The sequence below is a fragment of the Leucoraja erinacea genome, chromosome 28 (assembly GCF_028641065.1).
Source record: "Leucoraja erinacea ecotype New England chromosome 28, Leri_hhj_1, whole genome shotgun sequence".
NCBI classification, from domain to species: domain Eukaryota; kingdom Metazoa; phylum Chordata; class Chondrichthyes; order Rajiformes; family Rajidae; genus Leucoraja; species Leucoraja erinaceus.
This window is the reverse complement of record NC_073404.1, coordinates 3,839,350-3,863,862: the sequence shown is the minus strand read 5'-3', so window position 1 is coordinate 3,863,862 and position 24,513 is coordinate 3,839,350. Positions and strand designations below refer to the sequence as shown.

The 24,513-nt window shown below is 48.6% G+C and overlaps 1 protein-coding gene across 1 annotated transcript; it reads right to left on the bottom strand.

Annotated features, from left to right (window-relative positions):
• Nucleotides 1–2,752: 2,752 nt before the first annotated feature.
• On the bottom strand, nt 2,753–22,715 carry dhrs13b.2 (dehydrogenase/reductase (SDR family) member 13b.2). Its single transcript, XM_055657541.1, has 8 exons — nt 22,559–22,715; nt 21,046–21,225; nt 19,519–19,809; nt 11,168–11,506; nt 9,361–9,687; nt 7,129–7,221; nt 6,200–6,216; nt 2,753–4,938 (listed from the first exon to the last, which is right to left on the bottom strand). The coding sequence occupies exons 1-8, from the start codon at nt 22,656–22,658 to the stop codon at nt 4,924–4,926; spliced, it is 1,362 nt and encodes a 453-aa protein (XP_055513516.1). The 5' UTR covers nt 22,659–22,715; the 3' UTR covers nt 2,753–4,923.
• Between the last annotated feature and the right edge of the window lie 1,798 nt (nt 22,716–24,513).

The window sequence follows — 24,513 nt, the reverse complement described above, 5'->3', positions numbered from 1 at the left end:
GGAACTGCAGATGCTGGAGAATCGAAGGTTACACAAAAAAGCTGGAGAAACTCAGCGGGTGCAGCAGCATCTATGGAGCGAAGGAAATAGGCAACGTTTCGGGCCGAAACCCAGAAGGGTTTCGGCCCGAAACGTTGCCTATTTCCTTCACTCCATAGATGCTGCTGCACCCGCTGAGTTTCTCCAGCTTTTTTGTGTAACCTACAAACCTGCATGTCTTTGGAGTGTGGGAGGAAACTGGAGCACCCGGAGAAAACCCACGGGGTCTTGGCGAGAAACTCTTTTTCAGTCAGGATTGAACCCGGGTCTCAAGGCAGCAACTCTACCGCTGCGCCATCGTGCAGGTAGATAAGAGTTGGTCTCGGCATCGTGTTCAGCACATTGTGGGCCGAAGGGCCAGATCCTGTGCTGTACTATAATATGGTCAATGAAGATTAAATGAGAAAAGCAGCTATTCCAGTTCTTTTTGATTTACATTGAATCCCTGTGTTCAACCCTGAGGAGTGGCCCTGCCATGTACATTCCTTTCATTGAAACAATGGACACAACTCATGAGGGGAACAAGTTCAGTGACAGTAAATTGTTCATCTCAACCACCCACGCTTGTACCCTGCTCTCTTTATTACAGTGGCTCTCTGAATAGAAATATCATGAGCTTTTGATGGGAGGAACTGGGCCTGTACTCACTGGAGTTTAGAAGAATGAGGGGGGACCTCATTGGAACATACAGAATAGCGAAAGGCTTGGACAGAGTGGATGTGGAGAGGATGTTTCCACTAGTGGGAGAGTCTAGGACTAGAGGTCATAGCCTCAGAATTAAAGGACTTTATTTTAGGAAGTTGATGAGGAGGAATTTCTTCAGTCAGAGGGTGGTGAATCTGTGGAATTCTTTGCCACAGACGGCTGTGGAGGCCAAGTCAATGGATATTTTTAATGCAGAGATAGATAGATTCTTGATTAGTACGGGTGTCAGAGGTTATGGGGAGAAGGCAGGAGAATGGGGTTAGGAGGGAGAGATAGATCAGCCATGATTGAATGGCGGAGTAGACTTGATGGGCCGAATGGCCTAATTCTGCTCCCATCACTTATGACTAATGTCTGTGTCATTGAGACTTGTTATGTTTGCTTCAGAGATACAGCATGGAAACAGGCCCTTCGGCCCACCCACCACCGGCAATTCATCGCATTCACAAGTCAGTTGTCACATGTCATGTCATGTTCAGTTGCGTCAAATTTCCGTTGATGAAAACTAATTTCGATTAGTTCAGAGATACAGCGTGGAAACCTGGCCCTTTGGCCCACCAACGCCTCTACCTCCTTACAAGGCATAGGAAGTTCGGCATGTCCCCTACAACTCTCACCAACTTCTACAAGTGCGCCGTAGGAATCATTTTATCGGGATGCATCACAACATGCAGCTTTCCGATCCATCCCGAGTCTCCATCATCTCGACGAGAGGGCTAGAACATCGAGCCATCGGCAGAGGCAGTGCTGACGGGTCAAGGCCCCGACCACCACGGGTGAACAAAGGAGGAAGATGACTGAACTTTAGTGCCTTCCATCATAGTGGGGAATGTTGATTCCACTGTGGTGGATGTTTATGTTAAAATTATTGTGTGTTGCGTTCTTTTTTTACTTGTATGACTGTATGGTAACTCAAATATCACTGAACCTTAACTGGTGCATGTGACAATAAATGTGAACTTGGACCTGAACAGCTCCATCCAAGACCGCAAGAAATTGCAGCGAATTGTGGACGCAGACCAGACCAACCTCCTCCCTTCTAATGGCTGCAAGCGCCTCACGCTGCCTCGGCAAGGCCAGCAGCTTAATCAAGGACCAGTCGCACCCCAGCCACTCCCTCTTCTCCCCTCTCCCATCAGGCAAAAAGTATAGAAGTATGAAAACGCACACCTCCAGATTCGGGGACAGTTTCTTCCCAGCTGTTATCAGGCAACTGAATCATCCTACCACAACCAGAGAACAGTGCTGAACTACTATCTACCTCTTTGATGACCCTCAGCCTATCTTCGATCGGAATTTGCTGGCTTTACCTTGCACTAAACGTTATTCCCTTATCATGTGTCTATACACTGTAAGTGGCTCGATTGTAATCATGTATTGTCTTTCTGCTGACTGGTTAGCACGCAACAAAAGCTTTTCACTGTACCTCGGCACACGTGATAATAAACTAAACCTAAACTGGGGTTCAGATCAATCTCAAGGCCAATGTGCCGTTGATCACCCGTATACACTAGCTCTGGTTTATCCCACTGGTTCATCCGGCACACCAGGAGCAAATTACAGAGGCTAATTAACCTACAAACCCACACGTCTTTGGGATGTGGGAGCAAACCGGAAACCCACGTTGTCGCAGGGAGCACGTGCAAACTCCACACAGACAGCACCCGAGGTCAGGATCGAACCCGGGTCTCCGGCACTGTGAGGCAGCGGCTATACCAGCAGCACCACTGAAATGTACATGTAATCTAGTGAAGACAATGAAGGGTACACGGTTATAGAGTTAAAAATCTGTTGCACACAACTTCTAATTGTTGCTGCAACTACACAAATCACAGCAACATTGAGTTCATTAACAAATGTGGTCTAGACTACCCTCTGGTGGTGCCTTGCAGTACTGCCCATGAACTAGTCATAAGCAGAGCCAGTGGAGTCCTTGCCGATCCCTGCACACTAACACACTAGGGACAATTTACATTTATACCGAAGCCAATTAACGCTTAAACCTGTAAGTCTTTGTAGTGCGGGAGGAAACTGGACCAGCCGGGGAAAACCCACGCAGGTCACGGGGAGAACGTACAAACTCCACACAGATAGCACCCGTAAGTCAGGATTGAACCCGGGTCTCTGGCGCCGTAAGACAGCAACTCTACCGCTACACCACCGTCCCGCTAGAAATAATCAAGTCCAGTTTAATGCCCTAAATAGTTTAGTTTAGAAATACAGAACGGAAACAGGCTCATCAGCCCACTGAGCCCGCGCCGACCACGGATCAACCATTCCCTCTAGTTCTATGTTATCCCACTTTCTCATCCACTCCCTGCACTTATCTTTAGAAAGGAGATGAGGTGGAATTTCTTCAGTCAGAGGGTGGTGAATCTGTGGACCTCCAGGTCCAAGAGCTGCTTCTTCCCCAACCACTGCAACAGTACAAACTAAACTATGAACTAGGAACGGTTTTGTCTCTAAGGGGGAACTGCAGGTGCTGGTTAACACCGAAGATAAGACACAAAGTGCTGGAGTAACTCAGTGGGTTATGCAGCATCTCTAGAGAAAAAGGATGGGTGATGAGCGTTTGACAGGACTGGGCCTGTACTCGCTGGAGTTTAGAAGAATGAGGGGGGGAGGGACCTCATTGAAACTTACCAAAGAGTAAAAAAGCATGGATGGAGTGGATGTGGAGAGGATGTTCCCACTAGCGGGAGAGTCTAGGACCAGAGGCCATAGCATCAGTATAAAAGGACGTAGCTTTAGAAAGGAGATGAGGAGGAATTTCTTTAGTCAGAGGGTGGTGAATCTGTGGAATTCATTGCCAGATGCTGAGGAGGCCTTTGGGTATTTTTAAAGCGGCGATGGAGAGTTTTCTTGATTAGTACGGGCGTCAAAGGTTATGTGGAAAAGTCAGAGAATGGGGTTGAGAGGGAGAGATAGATCAGCCATGATTGAATGGTGGAGTAGACTTGATGGGCCAAATGGACTCATTCTGCACCCACGTCTTATGAACTTACACACAAGGGCCAATTTTATGGAGGCCAATTAAACCTACAAACCCGCATGTCTTGGGGACACCCGGAGGCCGAGGGGTTAGAGCACTACCCAATGAGCCATGGCCAATACCTTTGGAAGATGAACTTCCAGATCTCCTCTTTAAGAAATCAAACCCCAGCCACCTCTGTGTCACACAATCCAGATACCAACCTGCAAATGCACTTCACCTTAGGAAACCTTGGAATAAAGTAATATCCATTGGTATCTAGGCTCTGCTTCGAAAATGGGATCAGGTTTTTTTTTAATTGCAATAAAAGCAACACATTTCTTTCCTCACCTTGGTCTAAGTACTGCAGCCAACTAAGGCAAGAAGATAAGACACAAAATACTGGAATTACTCAGCGGGTCAGGCAGCATCTCTGGAGAAAAGGAATAGGTGACGTCTCGGGTCGAGATCCTTCTTCCCACTGAGAGTCAGGGGAGAGGGAGACGAGCGGTATGAAAAAGGAGCAAAGAACAAATGAATGAAAGGCATGAAAAGAACAAATCAGAGCTGCCCGGCACCGATGATCAAGGAGAGGTGGAGCCCACAATGGTCCATTGTTGGCTGTGGGAGAGGTGACGGCAAAGGGATACGGGACTGTGAAACCAGGATAACAGTGAAAGACAGGAAAACCTTAGACTTTAGCTCAGATATTCACCATGGAAACAGGCCCTTCGGCCCACCAAGTCTGCACTAGCCACCAATCAACAATTGGGATGGCATAGAACTGGTATGGACGGGTTGGACTTGGTCGGTGCGTCTCTCTATGACTCCATGGCTAAAGCTGCTGCCTCAAATTCGGAAGGTTGTAGGTTCAGGTTCACTTCAAGACACCGTCAGTAAGAATCCTCATTAAATGCCCATTGGGTGGAACTTTAAATGGAGGCTCCACTTTCCATTTCACTGGGGGGGTCGAGTGGATGTGAAGCCCCAATGAGTGGGTCTGGTGTCCTGGTCAATATTCCTCCCCCGGTAAACAAATAACTGGGTGATTTGCCTCAATGGGTCCATGTGGGTTGCCGGTGCGTCCAATCTCCATGCATTTACCGACAGCCAAGGGTTTTGAAGAGGTTCATTGGCGAGAAGGCACTGGAACATGTTCCAAGGACACCTCAGCAGCTGCATCCTGCCTGGAGTGCTCTTCCCTGGGCTCAGTACGGCTTCTTCTGCAGGGGAGACAAAGGAAACGTGACTGGAAAACCCACGCCATGGACCGGAACCCCCCTGCCTCGCCCGCCACGGATCGAGGGCGCATGGAACCCACCTGGAGGGCCGGCGAGCGGACTGGCTGCGGGAGGGATTGCACGGCCTAGACGGGGGAGTGGCCGCTGGAGGGCCTGCAGCAGCCTGGGGCTCGGCTGGACCGGGCGCCGCTCCAAGAAGCCAAGCACGTGGACCGCACACGGCCTACAGCGGTGGAGCAGCGGACGGAGGTCACCACGGCTACGCTTGGCCAGGCCGCACTGAAATGTTGCCAGGGCAACGGGTCTTCGTGGTCTCGACACAATCCTGTCTCAGAAGTCTACGGACAATTCCTTCGTCTTCATGTTCAAGAAGGAACTGCAGATGCTGGAAAATCGAAGGTACGCAAAAATGCTGGAGAAACTCAGTGGGTGCAGCAGCATCTATGGAGCGAAGGAGATAAGTGACGTCACCCATTTCCTTCGCTCCATAGATGCTGCCGCACCCGCTGAGTTTCTCCAGCATTTTTGTGTACCTTCGTCTTCATGGCTTGGTTTATGCTCTGACATGCACTGTCAACAGTGGGATCTTATATAGACGGGTGTGTGTGCCTTTCCAAATCATGTCCAATCAATTTAATTTACCACTGGTGGACTCCAATCAAGTTGTAGAAACATCTCAAGGATAATCGATGGGAACAGGATGAACCGAAGCTCAATTTTGAGTGTCATAGCAAAGAGTGTGATTACTTACGTAAATGTGATATTTCAGTTAATTACTTTGCAAAAATTTATAAACACCTGTTTTCACTTCTTCATTCTGGGGTATTGTGTGTAGATTGATGATAAAAAAAAACAAATTTAATCAATTTTAAAATAAGGCTATAACGTAACAAAATGTAGAAAAAGTGAAGTGGTCTGAATACTTTCTGAATGCACTGTACCTTTAGAAAGGAGATGAGGAGGAATTTATTTGGTAGATGGTGGTCAATCTGTGGAATTCATTGCCACAGACAGCTGTGGAGGCCAAGTCATTGGATATTTATAGTAGTACGGGAGTAAGGAGTTATAGGGAGAGGCCAAAAGAATGGAGTTGAGAGGGAAAGAAAGATCAGCCATGATTGAATGGGGGAGTAGACTAGATTGGTCAAATGTCCACTACTGCTCCAGTGACTTAGGAACATATCATGTTTTGTACTGTTTTCCTGCATGAATAAATGTAATATTGAAACAATATTTTTCTTACCTTGTTTTTGTCCATAACTGCAAAGCAAAGAATACAGCATCATTACAACATGTCAGCACCACCACATCACTGATACATCATCATTGCTAGCGTTGTTCAAAACACTTTTTCAAAATGGATAAACTACAGGGTAAAATTCACACGGTTATGTGCACAAACGCTTTCCTTGCTCTCCACTGAAGCTACAGGAATGGAAACACATTGGCTATGAATAGTTTAGTTTAGTTTAGATTAGAGATACAGCGTGGAAACAGGCCCTTCGGCCCATCGACCAGCGATCCCCGCACCCTAACACTATCCTCTTCACTAGGCACAATTTACAATCTGCACTGAAGCCAATTAACCAACAAACGTGTACGTCTTGGAGTGTGGGAGGAAACCGGAGCACCCGGAGAAAACCCACGCGGGCACAGTGAGGATGTACAAACTCCGTACAGCAGGCACCCGTAGTCGGGATCGAACCCGGGGCTCTGGCGCTATAAGGCCGCAAATCTACCGCTGTGCCACCGGGCCGCCCCAATAGACATCAGGTGACGTCATCTTGTACAGAACAAACCCCAGACTATACAACAACAAAGGGCGGCAAGGTTGAGCAGCAGCGGTTGAGTTGCTGCCTGACAGCGCCAGAGACTCGGGTTCGACCCTGTCTACGGATGCTGTCTGTGTGGAGTTCGCATGTACTCCCCGTGACCGTGTGTGTTTTCTCCAGTTTCCTCCCACACTCCAAAGATGTGGATGTTTGTAGGCTAATTGGCTTTTGTAAATTGTCCCTAATGTGTAGGATAGTGCCAGTGAAAGGGATGATCGCTGGCCTGCACGGAATCGGTGGGCTGAAGGGCCTGACTCCACGCGGTCTCTCTAGAATCCTCTAGAGATGGGATCACCCCGCACTCATTAATAACATGTAAAATAAAACAGAAAGCACTCACCTTTATTCAAGTGAATTAGTAGGATGATCACAATAGTGCAGAAGAATAGGACCAATATTAAAACTAAGATATAAAATAATATCTGGGGTCGTGCTGTGGGAAAATAAAATATTGAGCATTACTGCTTTGAGACTTCAGCCCATGCTGGACATGATGATGTTAAACTAATCGCCCCTGGCTGCACGCAAGTAAGTAAGTTTATTGGCCAAGTATTCACATACAAGGAATTTGCCTTGGTGCTCCGCCCACAAGTATCAACATGACATACGGTGACAGTTACGAATGACTCAGAAAACACGAAACATTAATAATAATAATAATAATAACACATTAATGATAAAACACCATTGATCAAGCATGTGAACCAACAAAATACCAGTTCAAAGGGAGGCTACAGTTTTTTGGCTGTTGAGTAGAGCAACTACTCGTGGATAAAAACTGTTTTTATGTCTGGCTGTGGCAGCTTTGACAGTCCGGACTCGCCTTCCACAGGGAAGTGATTCAAAGAGTTTGTGGCCAGGGTGCGAGGGGTCAGAGATGATCTTGCCCGCTCGCTTCCTGGCCCTTGCAGTGTACAGTTCATCAACGTGATCCATATCCCTCCATTCCATGCACATCCATGTGCCCCTCTTAAATGCCAGCTGCCATCTGCCTCCGCCACCGTTGGCAGCATGTTCCAGGCACCCACTGTGTAAAAAAACATGCCCAACACAACTCCATTAAACCTTTCCCCTACTCACCTGAAAGGTATGGCGTTCATCTTTGGACATTCCCTTCATAGACTGTCTACCCAATCCACACGTCTCATGATGTTATATACCTCTATCTGGTCTCCCCTCAACCTCCGAAGCTCTAGAAAAAAATAAACCCCCTAATCCAGGCATCACTCCGGTAAAACCCCTTCTGCACCCGCTCCAAAAACTCCACATCCGTCCTGGAATAGGGTGACACACAGCGGTAGAGTTGCTGCCTTACAGCGGCAGAGACCCGGGTTCACTCCTGACTACGGGTGCTTGTCTGTACTAAGTATGTACGTTCTCCCTGCGACCTGCGTGGGATTTCTCCGAGATCTTAGGTTTCCTCCCACACTCCAAAGGTTTACAGGTTCATTTTTACTTGGTGTACATGTAGATTGTCCCTGGTGTGTGTAGGATAGTGTTAGAGGGCGGGGATCGCTGGTCGGTGCAGACTCGGTCGGCCTGTTTCCAAGTGGTCTCTCTAAACTAAACTGCCCAGAGACATGGTTAGGAATTGTCTCCTGATATTGTTCAGCCTTCATGCATCCACCACCAGAAACAAATAGTTCCCGCACTCATTCTTAACAATAGGGGCAGCACAGTGGTGTATCTGGTAGAGTTGCTGCCTTACAGCACCAGAGACCCGGGTTTGATGCTGACCACGGGTGCTGTCTGAGTGGAGTGTGCACGTTCTCCCTGTGACCGTGTGGATTTCCTTTGGATTCTCTGGTTTCCTCCCACTTCCCAAAGACGTGCGGCTTTGTCAGTTCTCGACACAAGGAACTGCAGATGATGGTTCACCTCGGCCCACCTGGTCTACTACGACCATCGATCACCCATTCACGCTCATTCCATGTTATCCCACTTTCTCGTTCACTCCCTACACACTAGGGGGACAGCTTAAAGAACAATTAACCTACACACCCGCACGCCTTTGGATCAAACCAGATCTGTGTCGCTGTGCTGCCTTGATGGTGGATGGTGATGGATGGTCCGTGTGGGCCGAAGGGCCAGTTTCAATAGACAATAGGTGCAGGAGTAGGCCATTCATCCCATTCAATGTGATCATGGCTGATCATCCCCAATCAGTACCCCGTTCCTGCCTTCTCCCCATATCCCGACTGCTATTTTTAAGAGCCCTATCTAACTCTCTCTTGAAAGCATCCAGAGAACCTGCCTCCACCGCCCTCTGAGGCAGAGAATTCCACAGACTCACCACTTTCTGTGAGAAAAAGTGTTTCCTCGTCTCCGTTCTAAATGGCTTACTCCTTATTCTTAAACTGTGGCCCCTGGTTCTGGACTCCCCCAACATCGGGAACATGTTTCCTGCCTCTAGCGTGTCCAAGCCATTAACAATCTTATATGTTTCAATGAGATTCCCTCTCATCCTTCTAAACTCCAGAGTGTACAAGCCCAGCTGCTCCATTCTCTCAGCATATGACAGTCCCGCCATCCCGTTTCCACACAGTATTTAAAATGTCTGCTCATTGTTTACCTTGCACTTTTACATGGACGTAGCGTTTGATCGTCTTCTCCAAGCTGACGTGGTCGACGTGACAAATAAACGTCACGCCGTTGTCCTTGAGGGAGGCGGTGAAGCGGAAGTAGCTGGTCATGTTGAAGGTGCCATCCCTGTTCGGCTGGTGTGGGGATAAGACGGTGTTGGACAGGTAGTTGGGCAGAAGGCGCTCCCCGCCCTGCTGCTTCTGCCAGCGCACCGTCACGTCCAGCGGGTAGTACCGCTCCGCGCCGCACGCCAGCTTCTGCTCGTCACCCTCCCTCAACGAGAGCGAGCTGTGGCTCAGGGACACTGTGGGCGCCTCTGCACAGGGGAGACAACACAATGAAGTGAGTCAGCGGGACTGGATGAGGAGTTATCTTATAGTAGAAACATATAAAATTATAAAAGGACTGGACAAGCTAAATGCAGGAAAAATGTTTCCAATGTTGGTCGAGTCCAGAACCAGGGGCCACAGTCTTAGAATAAAGGGGAGGTAATTTAAGACTGAGGTGAGAAAAAATATTTTCACTGAGAGAGTGGTGAATTTATGGAATTCCCTGCCATCGAGGGCAGTGGAGGCCAAGTCACTGGATGGATTTAAGAGAGAGTTAGATAGAGCTCCAGGGGCTAGTGGGGTCAAGTGATATGGGGAGAAGGCAGGCACGGGTTATTGATAGGGGACGATCAGTCATGATCACAATGGCGGTGCTGGCTCGAAGGGCCGAATGGCCTCCTCTTGCACCTATTTTCTATGTTTCTATGTTTCTATGACAGGCACGCCATCTCCGGAGAGAAGGAATGGGCGACGTTCCGGGTCGAGACCCATCTTCAGACCGAGAGTCGGGGCAGAGGGAGACACAGAGATAAGGAGGTGCAAGGTGTGAAAACGTGACATCAAAGGGGACGAGAAACAGAGAAACTTTGTAGTTTTAAAACGTAGAAACATTGCAGTTTTAAGACATAGAAACGTTTTAGGTTTAAAACGTACACATTTTGTAGGATTAAAACTCACTCACATGGCCATTCAATATGTTCCCTTAAGTATGTTTCTATACGAACCCCTCTCATGCTTCTAAATTCCAGTGAAAATAAGCCCAGTCGATTTTCTTAAACAAAAGGAACTGCAGATGCTGGTTTACACTGAAGAGAGACATAAGAAGCTGGAGTAACTCAGAGGGACAGGCAACATCTCTGGAGAAAAGGAATATGTGACGTTTCGGTTCGAGAATCTGAAGAAGGGTCTCAACCTTAAACATCACCTATTACTTCTCTCCAGAGATGTTGCCTGCCCCGCTGAGTTACTCCAGCTTTTTGTATCTATCTTTAAGGATAGGTGATATTATGGTTCGGGACCCTTCTTCAGAGATAGGACCCGCCTGAAGAAGGGTCATGACCAAAAACATCGCCCATCCAGCAGATTTCCTCCTGATTTTCTGCTAATGTCTTCAGTACCCCAAAAATATTAATCTAAGTTCAATACTCAAGGGTGGCACGGTGGCGCATCGGTAGAGTTACTGCCTCACAGCGCCAGAGACCTGGGTTCGATCCTGACTACGGGCGCTGTCTGTACGTTCTCCCCATGAGGATTTTCTCCAAGATCTTCGGTTTCCTCCCACACTCCAAAGACCTACAGGTTTGATATCAATTGGCTTGATATAAGTGTAAATTGTCCCTAGAGTATGTAGGGTAAGTGCTAGTGTGCAGGGATCGCTGGTCGGCGTGGATTTAGTGGGCCGAAGGGCCTGTTTCCGTGCTGTATCTCTAAACTAAACTGGTCGTGTCATCAAAATTGGCAACTTACCCCATATCTCCAGATTGATGGTGTGTGTTCCAAATAGTGGAGGGACATACACCAAGCAGGTGTAGGATCCTTCACTGCTAATGTCCACATTTCTTATGCGGATGGATGCGTTCCCGTCCCCGATCTGATCCAAGAATGTTCCAACTCCCTTCTCAATCTGTTCGGTCTGCTGGTTCTTCCCATTGTAGATAAACAGTTTTTTCCTCACGCCTTTGTGCTGATACCTCCAGTCAACGTAGAAGTCCTTCCTGTGGTCAATCTTGAAGCCGCAGTCCAGGACGACATCTTGCTTCATTTTGCTTCTGACCAATGGAGTTCGTGTGCGGACAATGTATTTCACTGGCAAGTGGAAAGAAACAGCGGGGTCACATCGATGGTTAATGATATCGCACAAGTTTCATTGACCTTAGATAGACACATAATGCTGGAGTAACTCAGCGGGTCAGGCAACATCTGTGGAGAAAAGGAATAGGTGTCGTTTCTGGTAGAGCCAGATCTGAAGAAGGGTCGACCCGAAACATCACCTATTCCTTTTCTCCAGAGATGCTGTCTGACCCGCTGACCTACTCCAGCTTTTTGTGTCTATCTTCGATTTTACCCAGCATCTGCAGTTCCTTCCCACACATTTAATTTACCTCCGATGCTTACCATTGTAGTCTACCTATTTATTGCCGACTAGGCCTTAATTCTTTTGCAATACAGCTCCACCCCCGATCTTCCAGCAACTGATGGACCGGCACCTCCTTAATCCGGACAAAACCACGAGAGCGCACTTGAAATCCCCCTTGCACACGTGGCCCCTATCGGTGAAGCGGCCAATCTCAATCTCATCGGGGGGGGGACTTCCGCGGCCGATCGCCGGGTCAGATTTGCCCCCCTGCGGCCGGGGTTCTGGAACTCTGGCCTGGCCGGAGCCGGCAGATCCGTTCCCATGGCCGACTTCCGGGGCCGGCTTTGCGGGCCGCGACCTCTGGCGATCTGGCAAAACGGATAATACGGCAAGGCCCGGGAATCGAGGGTGCCGGAGAATCGGCAGCGGTCCTGGATTGGTGTTAAATCATTCCTCCGCTATTCCCTGCTGAGGTCAAAAAAAAATTACTGCATTTCTAAATGGGTAAATGATATTAGGTGTTAGTGCTATGTTTATTATCGTCATGTGTACCACAGTGACAAACTTGGTATTGCACGCTATCCAAACTGATCAGGTGATACTATGCATACCACACCAGGATCTTGATCAGTTGGGTAGGCGAGCTGAGGAATGGTTAATGGAGTTTGATGCAGATAAGTGGGAGGTGTTGCGTTTTGGAAAGTCTAACCATTGCAGGACCTATACCGTGAATGGCAGGGCTCTGGGGAGTGTTGTACATCAGAGGGATGTAAGAGTGCGGGTAAAATGTGTCGGAAGGAACTGCCGATGCAGGTTTACATCAAAGACAGACACTAAAGCTGGAGTAACTCAGCGGGTCAGGATGCATCTCTGGCCTGGGGCCTACACGATCTCCCAGTTACCCAACACTTTAACTCCCTTTCACATTCCCACACGGACCTTGCTGTCCTGGGCCTCCTCCATTGTCAGAGTGAGGCCACACACACACAAAATGGAGGAACAGCGCCTCATATTTCGCTCGGGCAGCTTACAACTGAGCGGTATGAACATTGATATCTCTAACATTGATACTCCCTCTCTCTCTCTCTCTCCCCTCCCCCACCCTAGCCATCCTGCTAGTTCCACTGTTCGCTTCCCTGTATCCTTTCGTTATCACTTCTTCCACAGCCAACCATGGACAACTTTTCCTTTGCCATCAGTGGCGGCTCTAATTTGTCCTGTACCTTTTCATACCCCTAGTTTCCCCCTCCCCCGACTCTCAGTCCCGAAACATCACCTAGTCCTTTTTTTCCAGAGATGCTGCCTGTCATGCTTGAGTTACTCCAGCACATTGAGTCTATCATTGGTGTAAACCAGCATCTGCAGTTCCTTCCCTACACATCCTCACATCATTGAACACAGATCACTGGCTCGCTATCATCTGCTCCACTGTGATGCCTGCTATCGTTTCCCACAAGACCTGCTGACTTACACCAGCTTTTGTGTCTCTCTTTGCACTCTTCGATGCCTTTGATCTACAGTTCTGGTCACCCCAAGACAGGAAGGATATGGAGGTGTGTATAAGATCATAAGAGGAATAGATGTGGTCTTTACCCAGAGAAGAGGAACCAAGAACCAGAGGGCATAGGTTAAATGTGATGGGGGGGGGGGGGGGGTGTATGTATATGGAACAAGCTGTCGGAGGAGCTAGTTGAGGCAGGTACTATCACAATGTTCAAAAAACATTTAGACAGGCACATGGATTAGAGGGATATGGGCCAAACGCAGGCAGTTGAATACTGTACAGGTTATATGGGGCATGTTGGTCGGCATGGGCATGTTGGGCCAATGGACCTGTTTCCATGCTGTATATCTCTGAACACAATCAGGTCAAACTTAAATACAACAGGTAGAGCAAAGGGGATAAGCACAGAGTGTATAATATACAGTAGTTCTCAGCATTGTAGTGCACCAGCTCCACAGACAAAGTCTAATGTCTGCAATGGGGTGGAGGTGAATCGGTTAGTGAAGTTTAGTTTAGTTTAGTTTATTGTCACGTGTACTGAGGTACAGTGAAAAGCTTTTGTTGCGTGCTAACCAGTCAGCGGAAAGACAATACATGATTACCATTGATCCATGTACTGTGTATAAGATACATGATAAGGTTTAGTGCAAGGTAAAGCCAGCAAAGTCCGATCAAGGATAGTCCGAAGGTCACCAAAGAGGTAGACTGTGGTTCAGCACTGCTCTCTGGTTGTGATGGGATGATTCAGTTGCCTGCTAACAGCTGGGAAGAAACTGTCCCTGATTCTGGACGTGTGCGTTTTCACACTTCTGTACCTCTTGCCTGATGGGAGAGGGGAGAAGAGGGAGTGGCCGGGGTGAGACTGGTCCTTGATGATCCTGCTGGCCTTGCCGAGGCAGCGTGAGGTGTAGATGGAATCAATGACAGGGATGTTGGTTTGTGTGATGGTCTGGGCTGCATCCACAATTCACTGCCAATTTTTTGGATGGAGCTGTTCCCAAACCAGGCTGCGGTGCTTCCCGATCAGATGCGTTGGGATGTTTTGGGAAAACAGGGCAGAATACTGAAAATGGATATGAATAATGATGAGCGGACACGATCAAAATGAATCACGTCCAGTTTAGAGTTGAGTCATCCAGTCCGATGCATTATTTCCATATCCGTTCCACAAATATTGCCTTGAGCTAAGACTGGACTGAGCTCATTTTGGTTCTGCATAAAGGTTTGGCATCAGCATTCTTAGGCAACGTAATTTGACACATAAGACTGAGGGTGAAGGGCACTGCGGTAGAGTTGCTGCCTAAAGGGCCTGTCCCACTTGGTGATTGTTTCGGAGACTGCCGGCATCATTGACTGACATATCAGGGTCACCAAAAGATTTTGAACATTTCAAAATCCAGACCAAAAAAATGTTGCGACACTTGAGGAGGCCCCGCTCGTCAATACGTCATCAAGCCTCGTCACGCCGCGACGTGCTCAGTGACCTGATTCGTCAGTCAATGATGACAACGTTCGCCGAAAAAAATCGGCAAGTGGGACAGGCCCTTTCCAGCGCAGGAAACCCGGGTTCGATCCTGACTATGGGTGTTGTTGTCTGTACGGACCCATGACCTGCGTGGGTTTTCTCCGGGATCCCCAGTTTCCCCCCCAAGCTCTAAAGACGAAAAAAGTTTGAAGACAAATTGTAAGTTGTCCCTAGTGTGTGTGGGATTGTGCTAGTGTGCGGGGATCGCTGGTCGGTGCGGTCACGGCCAATGGACCTGTTTCCGTGCTGTATCTCTAAACTAAAACTAAAATAACATCAACTTTTGGTTTCAATAGTAAATCACAACTATATTGGTAGCCATGGTGACCTTTTCCGCTGCTCCACCGCTGTAGGCCGTGTGCGGTCCACGTGCTGGGCCTCTTGGAGCGGTCCCCGGTCCAGCCGAGCCCCTGGCTGCTGCAGGGCCTCCAGCGGCCACTCCCCCGTCTAGGCCATGCATGCCCTCCCGCAGCCGGTCTGCTCGCCGGCCCTCCAGGAGGGTCCAGTGGGCCCTCGATCCACCACGGTTCGCTGAGCCTTCATGTCCTCCGGGCGGGCACCGCGGCCACGGCACCTCGGCAAAGCCTCTGCCACGCGGTGACTTTGCAGATGGGGTATACCAGAACGCTGCCTGGATTTGTAGGTATTAGCCACAGAGGGAGGTCGGACAGATATGGATTGTGTCATCTGCAACACTGTGGTTGCGGGGAGACCTGATAGAAGTAGAGTGTGTCGAATTACGAGACGTAGATGGGGTAGACACTCACAACCTTTATCCCAGGATGGGAAAATCTAATAGGAGAGGTCATTAGCTTCAAGGTGTAGAGGGGCAAAGTTTAAAGGAGATGTGTTGTGCTGTGAGTGGTGGGTGCTTGGAACCCGTTGCCAGGGCTGGTGATGGAGGCATTTACAATAGTGGTGTTCAAGAGGCCTTTGGATAGGTACACGAACATGCAGGGAGTGGAGGGAGATGCATCTTGGGGCAGCCACGGTGGCTCAGCGGCAGAGTTGCTGCCTTACAGCGCTTGCAGCACGGAGACACAGGTTCGAACCCGACTACGGGTGCTGTCTGTATGGAGTTTGTACGTTCTCCCCGTGACCTTTTCTCCGAGATCTTCAGTTTCCTCTCACACTCCAACGACGTGCAGGTTTGTAGGTTAATTGGCTTGGTAAATGTAAAAATTGTCCCTAGTGGGTGTAGGATAGTATTAATGTGCGGGGATCGCTGGTCGGTGGGCCGAAGGGCCTGTTTTCGTGCTGTATCTCTAAACTTTCCTGAAATTGCAGGCAGAGGAGATTAGTTTAACTTGGCATCATGTTCGGCGCAGGGATTGTGGGCCAAAGGGCCCTTTCCTGGGCTGTACTACTCAAAGTTCCATGTTCTTAAACCACAGGTTATGGAAACTCGCATTGTAAAAACAATTGTGTCATTGAGGGCTCCAATATTTCAAACTTGCAATTAAAGTCTTTCTCCCAAAAAAACTAATACTCTAATTTTGGAAACATACATCTGCCCCTACGCTCAACATGTGGATTACAAACATGTCCGAGACGCTACATCTTGAAAATATGAGACTCGTCTTAGCAGAAAAACCCGAGCATTTTTCGAAGACATGGACACCATTCATTGATACATTCAAGAGCGGAACTCGCTATCAAAACATGGAGGGGTCCGGGGGACATAATGTTTTGGCGGCCACATGCGCGCACACATACACACACGCGCACGAGGCTTCGGAGGCTCAATCCAGCGCTAAATGCAGCTCAACTCTGCCTGTCTCACCGGGTTAACTACAGCCCTGCCTAGACTGACGGGACACCAGCGCTGCTTCTCCACGCTGGCTATATTTCCCGCAAGTCCTGGACGGCTTTAGGCTCACCTGGCAGGACAGGCAGAGTTGAGCTGGGTTTAGCGCTGTTTCTCTGCACTGGCCCGTCTGATTCCCGACCAAACATCCTATAGCGGAGGTACACAAAATTGCTGGAGAAACTCAGCGGGTGCAGCAGCATCTATGGAGCGAAGAAAATAGGTGACGTTTTGGGCCGAAACCCGTCGGCCCGAAACGCTGCCTATTTTCTTCGCTCCATAGATGCTGCTGCACCTGCTGAGTTTCTCCAGCAATTTTGTGTACCTTCGATCTTCCAGCATCTGCAGTTCCTTCTTGACATCCTATAGCGGAGGATCTTTGCTGCCGACGTCTCTGGCCACCCACGGGGGGGGCGCTCGGGAGGGGACAGGACAGCGCCGGAGAGCCGGCCGGGATCATCCTGGCTGCGGATGAAGCGCAGGTCTGTGCCACGTCTCCCTCCTCCAATCACCGCCCTCGAACATCAGTCCCACCCCCACTGTCTCGTAGAGAGCGGAGGTTTCACCGGGTTTTAAAATCCGGTTTACAAAAACTTGGGGGGGATGTCTTCCACCTCTCAAAACATGGGGGAGACGTGTCCCCTCTGTCTCCATTACAAGGATAGTGTGGTGCAACATAATGTTGGAGTTAAATCTAATTATGGGTTGGGTGATGGGTGGGGAGGGATACGAGGCAGGTATATCATCGCCTTTTGTTTTTCTTTCTGTTTTGGTCGTTTTATTTCTCTACGTCTTCCTTATTTCTTTTACTTACTCACTCTTTGACTTCACCAATTTGGTAGTCTAGGGGTTCTATCCTTGCACATTCCACCTTTTCCCTCTCTTGCTTTCTCTCTCTTCTTTCCTCTCAACTTTTAGCGAAAAATTAAAATTGAAGCTGTACAATAACTGTATTATGACATATGCCGCTGTTTATATTTGTGTACACTGCTTCCAATAAATTAAAAAAACAAAAAACAAAAACAAAGTCGTGATCCCACGGGATTTTCCCACGGGAAAAATAAAGCTTGAAATCGCGCACCACCAGACTCGGGAACAGCTTCTTCCCCTCTGTTATCAGGCTTCTGAACGGCCCTTCCATCAGCTAGGGTACTGTCCGATTCCCCATTGGGGACATTGGACTTTGTCTATGGAACTGATGCGCTACAAAGCTGAGAACTATATTCTGTATGTATAGAAACATAGAAACATAGAAATTAGGTGCAGGAGTAGGCCATTCGCCCTTCGAGCCTGCACCGCCATTCAATATGATCATGGCTGATCATCCAACTTAGTATCCCGTACCTGCCTTCTCTCCATACCCTCTGATCCCCTTAGCCACAAGGGCCACATCTAACTCCCTCTTAAATATAGCCAATGAACTGGCCTCGACTACCCTCTGTGGCAGAGAGTTTCAGAGATTCACCACTCTCTGTGTGAAAAAAGTTCTTCTCATCTCTGTTTTAAAGGATTTCCCCCTTATCCTTAAGCTGTGACCCCTTGTCCTGGACTTCCCCAACATCGGGAACAATCTTCCTGCATCTAGCTTGTCCAACCCCTTAAGAATTTTGTAGGTTTCTATAAGATCCCCTCTCAATCTCCTAAATTCTAGAGAGTATAAACCAAGTCTATCCAGTCTTTCTTCATAAGACAGTCCTGACATCCCAGGAATCAGTCTGGTGAACCTTCTCTGCACTCCCTCTATGGCAATAATGTCCTTCCTCAGATTTGGAGACCAAAACTGTACGCAATACTCCAGGTGTGGTCTCACCAAGACCCTGTACAACTGCAATAGAACCTCCCTCCTCCTATACTCAAATCCTTTTGCTATGAATCTTGCGCTTTGCTCTATCTATTGTACTTGAGTTTGACTAGATTTGTAGTTGTGAATTGTCTGAATAAGCACAACGAAGCTTTTCACTGTACCTTGGCACACATGACAATAATAAACCTAACCCCACTAATAGCAGAGCAGCACAACAGCAGAGTTGCTGCCTTACAGTGCCATGGACACAGGTTTCGATCCTGAATCTGGGTGCTTCCTGTATGTATCTACAATTATTTACCAAAGCCAATTCACCTACAAACCTGTACGTCTTTGGAGTGTGGGAGGACCCCGGAGCACCCGGGGAAAACCCACGCAGTCACAGGGAGAACGTGCAAACTCCGTACAGACAGCACCCATAATCAGGATCGAATCTGGGTGTCCGGCGCTGTGACGCAAACACACTACCACTGTGCCACTGTGCAGTTTTAGACAATAGACAATAGGTGCAGGAGCAGGCCATTTGGCCCTTCGAGCCAGCTCCGCCATTCAATGTGATCATGGCTGATCATCCCCAATCAGTACCCCGTTCCTGCCTTCTCCCCGTATCCCCTGACTCCGCTATCTTTAAGAGCCCTATCTAGCTCTCTCTTGAAATTATCCAGAGAACCTGCCTCCACCGCCCTCTGATTCAAAGAATTCCACAGACCCACCACTCTCTGTGAGAAAAAGTGTTTCCTCGTCTCCGTTCTAAATGGCTTACCCCTTATTCTTAAACTGTGGCCCCTGGTTCTGGACTCCCCCCAACATCGGGAACATGTTTCCTGCCTCTAAGTGTGTCCAAGCCCTTAACAATCTTATATGTTTCAATGAGAATCCCTCTCATCCTTCTAAACTCCAGAGTGTACAAGCCCAGCTGCTCCATTCTCTCAGCATATGACATTTAGAATTGGTTAAATCTAAATTGGTTAAAACTAATCTTTCGATTTACTATTGATTAAAACTAAAATATGCATGGTTTAAAAACACCTGTCTTTTCTTGTGTCGTTTTGAGCAAGATGGCGGTGTCTTCTTTAGTCGCCTCAAGTGTTAAAACGTTACCTTGAATGATGAGGGTGTCCGTGTTTCCAATGGGTGAAGTGTCCTCATCGGTCTGTGCTTCAATCTGTTCCTTGGCCTCATCATCAGGTGGTTTTAGTTCTCTCATGAAGCTGGTTGTGATGAACTTGCCGTGTCTGTGCTTCAGAGTCATGGTGAACCATCGTTTCCCCGGTGATTCTGCACCCTGGTGGGGCCAGTCAACATGGTGGTTGTGTGTGGAATACCGGCTGATTTCGCATTCCAATTCCTCGTGTTTCCCGTCTACATATTGGAAAATATCCACAGAGGAGCCTGGTAAGAGAAGGAAAAGTTTGCATTTCTATTGGGCGGAAGGATGATTCACAAGCGTCGTCGAGTGGTACTGCGTGGAAACAGGCCCAACCTGCCCACAACGGGCAACATGTCGCATCTACACTCGTCCCACCTGCCTGCGTATAGCCCATATCCCTCAGGCTGCAGAAGGGTCTCGACCCGAAACGTCACCCATTCCTTCTCTCATGCCTGTCCCGCTGAGTTACTCCAGCATTTTGTGTCTACCTATATCCCTCTAAACCAGTCCTATCCATGATGTACCTGATACATACATCCATATACACTTCATGAGGATGTAGTTGAGGTACCAGACTATCACAATGGTCAAGAAACATTTAGATAGGTACATGGATAGGATTGGTTTAGAGGGTTATGAGCCAAACGCAGGCAGGAGGGACTACCGTAGATGGGGCACGTTGGTCGGCATGGGCAAGTTGGGCCAAAGGGCCTGTTTCCACACCGTGTGACTCCATAAAAACACTTTAGAAATACTACTCATGCATCACAGCCTGGCTCAGTGAAGTTGAACGCTCAACAACAAAGGCTGCAGAAAGTGGTGGACTAGGCCCAGTCCATCACGGGTACTGACCTCCCCGCCATTGCAGGGTGGTGAATCTGTGGAATTCTTTGCCACAGACGGCTGTGGAGACCAAGTCAGTGGGTATTTTTACAGCAGAGATAGATCGCTTCTTGATTAGAAACATAGAAAATTGGTGCAGGAGGAGGCCATTCGGCCCTTCGAGCCAGCACCGCCATTCATTGTGATCATGGCTAATCGTCCCCAATCAATAACCCGTGCCTGCCTTCTCCCCATATCCCTTGATTCCACTAGCCCTTAGAGCTCTATCTAACTCTCTCTTAAATCCATCCAGCGACTTGGCCTCCACTGCCCTCTGTGGCAGGGAATTCTACAAATTCACAACTCTCCGGGTGGAAAAGTTTTTTCTCACCTCAGTCTTAAATGGCCTCCCCTTTATTCTAAGATTAGTATGGGTGTCATAGGTTATAGGCAGAAGGCCCATAATGGGGTTAGGAGGGAGAGATAGATCAGCCAGGATTGAATGGCGGAGCAGACTTGATGGGCAGAATGGCCTAATTCTACTCCTATCACTTATGACCTCATGAATGGATCTGCAAGAAGTACTGCCTCAAGAAGGCAGCTAATAGAAATTGTCTATCCACATAAAACCTGCTTGTTGACTTCACTTGATGTACCTTTTACTTTAAAATGAATTGCTTTCTCATTGGTATCGATACCACCAAAGAGCAGTAACGCCTTCCTCGAGACGGTCATGTGGTCCAACATATGAGCCTCTTCATTTTGCTTCTCTTCTCGAAAGGTGCATTCCAACTTTCTGTTTACACCAGTGTGTCCATTCTGGGCCAGCGCCGTCCCTGAAAAGGTAGAAAGTATAAAACAAAGGGAACGTTTTTTAACAATGCTTGAACAACGCCACTTCATTGAGAATATATGCCTATAAACAAGATGTCTATAAACATATGTCTATACGTCTATAAACAAGAATGTAGACACAAAGTGCTGGACTAACTCAGCGGGTCAGGCAGCATCTGCGGGGAAAAAGAATATGTGGCGTTTCGGGTCGGGACCCTTCTTCAGACAACCTGAAAGGATTAAACCCCTGTCCCACGGTACGAGTTCATTCCAAGAGCTCTCCCGAGTTTGCCCTGATTCAAACTCGGAGATTTACGGTAATGGCCGCTCGTCGGTACTCGGGGCTCTCGTGGACAGTTTTCATCACGTTGAAAAATCTTCACGAGTCTTCCCGTGCTTACCTGCCGTTAGCGAGTCTTCCCGAGTACCTGCCGTTAGCGTTACGAGCCGCTAAGTGACGTCCCCGAGCTCCGACGTACCCGCTACGTTCATTCTCCGTGCTTACCACGAGTTTGATTTTTTTTTTTTTAACTCTGGAGAGCTCTTGGAATGAACTCGTACCGTGGGACAGGGCTATTAGGAGATGTGTGGGGCTCTTTGTTTTACACAGAGAGTGACCCCTTCTTCTTCTTTCGTGTGGCGTGCACAGCCTAAAGTTGTAGGACAACTTGTTCTATTTGATCTTCCGTTTGTGCACGTCGAGTTGATTGCATTAGTCGAAACAGGGCGGACCACGTGAGGGTTGCAATCTTCCACCCCACAGAGGGTGGTGAGCAAAGATTATAGAGCTCCTCTAGTATCTTCGGTGGTGAGTGCCTGGAACTTGATGCCGGGGGTGTGGTGGTGGAGGCAGATACGATAGTGGTGTTTAAGAGACTTTGGGATGGGCACATGATATGCAGGGAATGGAGGGATATGGATCACGTGCAGGCAGATAAGAGTTGGTCTTGGCATCATATTGGGCACAGACACTGTGGGCTGAAGGGCCTGTTCCTGTGCTGTACTGTTGTATGCTGTATGGTCCCAAAGAAGCAACACACGCCCCTGCTTTAGGATATTGTTGCTGCCTGTGCCTGAGGTTGAATTTATAACGACTAAACTGGGTATTCGGTTTGCTGGAGGTCCAATGGGAATGGTGGGTGTGGGGAGGAACTGCAGATGCTGCTTTAAGCCGAAGGTAAGACACAAAATACTGGTGTAACTCAGCGGGACAGGCAGCGTCTCTGGAGAGAAGGAATGGGTGACGGGGGCCCATTGCCTTCTTCAGACACGGGTTCAATGTAACACTAAAAGCCAGCGCGGTGCGAATCGGCTGACAGCGCAGGGTGGTCTTACCAGCGACGAGAATGTGAAGGAGCAGAGCGAACATGCCGAGGGGTAGACGTGGAGCCGGGTAGATGTGGAGCGGGGTTGATGTCACCCAGAGGCTAGTCATTTCACTTTCGATTTCTCGAATCCTACGCGGTAGCTTCCGGGGTATTCCAGCATCTAATGTAAGGTAGGTTACACAAAAAAGCTGGAGAAACTCAGCGGGTGCAGCAGCATCATAGATGCTGCTGCACCCGCTGAGTTTCTCCAGCTTTTTTGTGTAACCTTCGATTCTCCAGCATCTGCAGTTCCCTCTTAAACACTAATGTAAGGTAGATTGGTTTCGAGATTGTTACTGTACAAGCAGGGGCAGGACAAGGGCGGGTAGTGTGGGTGGAGAGGAGAGGGAGGAGAGAGGGGTGAGGGGTGGAAAGGAGAAGGGGGAGGGAGGGTTGGACAGGGTGGGGGTGGAGAGGGAGAGGGGAATGGGAGGGGGGAGGGAGGAGAACGGGGGGGGGGGGGGGGGGGGGGGAGGAGAGCGGATGGTATGGGGAGGGGAAGGGGGGGGTGGTGGAGGAGAGGAAGGATTGCCAGAGGTGATGGGATTAACAGTCTGTGGAGGCTGGTGGCCTGGAGCTTGTCTGTGGGGTCATGGTCAATGTGTAGGTTTGAGGAGGTGTGACAATCAAACTCGATGGGATTGTGCGGAGGGCGAATTGTCATGGGTGTCATGTCATGCATGATCAATGAACGGTGGACCAGGATCAAAGGGCCAAATGGCCTCTCCCCAGCCCCTTAGAGTTGCTTCCTTACAACGCCAGAGACCCGGGTTCCATCCTGACTACGGGTGCTGGCTGTACGGAGTTTGTACTTTCTCCCTGTGACCTGCGTGGGTTTTCTCTGGGTGCTCCGGTTTCCCCCCACACTCCAAAGACGTACAGGTTTTTGTAGGTTAATTGGCTTGATAGCAATGTAAATTATCCCTAGTGTGCAGGATAGTGTTAGTGTGCGGAGAGTCGCTGGTCGGCGCGGACTCTGTGGCCAGAAGGGCCTGTTTCCACGCTATATGTCTAAACTAGACTAAGCTATTTCTTGGGGTGGGAGATTGCAACCTTCACATGGTCCGCCCGGTTTCGACGAATGCAAACAACCCGGCGTGCACAATCAAATAAGATCAAATAGAACAAGTTGTCCTACAACTTTAGGCTGTGCATGCCATACCCAAGAAGAGAAGCTCTTTCTTATATTAATTTCTATTTCCAGAATATACTTTATTCATAGAAAATATGAACAGGAAATGGGGGGGGGGGGGGGGGGGGGGGGGGGGGGGGATATATATATATATTTTCACTTTTTGCATCTTTCATTCATTTGTACCATATCCATATTTAAAAGACTAGAATCCCCTAGCCCATGTTTACGTGCTGATTTCCACATTATGATGAGCTATGGTGATATGGCTATGCTGTGAAATATCATTAGATTGTTCCAATGATGGAGTTCCTCAGTCCGCCCGTGTGCAAACTTGCCTAATCTCTCTTGCCTAGTCGCCTATGTGATACACATCCTAAAAATGAATGGCCATATTTGTGTCCAGCACTGATGCAACTTGATATCACAAGGAAAGGCCTGGTGACAAGCCAGTATCTCTAAAAAAAAAAGATGCAGAGTGCTGGAGTAGCTCAGCAGGTCGGGCAGCGTCTCGGGAGAACATGGATAGACAACGTTTGGGTCGAGACCCTTCCTCAGACTCGGGACTGATGAAGGATCCCGTCCCGAAACTTTCATACGTTATATGAGCAGAGTTAGACCATTTGGCTCATCAAGTCTATCCCGCCATTCAATCGTGGCTGATCTATCTTTCCCTCTCAACCCCATTCTCCTGCCTTCTCCACATAATCTTTGATGCCCTTACTAATCAATTCCCTGTTAATCTCTGCTTTGAAAATACCCAATGGTGGCCTCCACTGCCTGTGGCAATG

Coding starts and splice junctions, on each gene's coding strand:
- dhrs13b.2 (XM_055657541.1), bottom strand. CDS start 22,658: ATGACTAGCCTCTGGGTGACATCAACCCCGCTCCACATCTACCCGGCT. Junction 21,226..22,558: donor CCTTCACATTCTCGTCGCTG/GTAAGACCACCC, acceptor CTACCTTTTCAG/GGACGGCGCTGGCCCAGAAT. Junction 19,810..21,045: donor AATTCATTTTAAAGTAAAAG/GTACATCAAGTG, acceptor TTCTCTTACCAG/GCTCCTCTGTGGATATTTTC.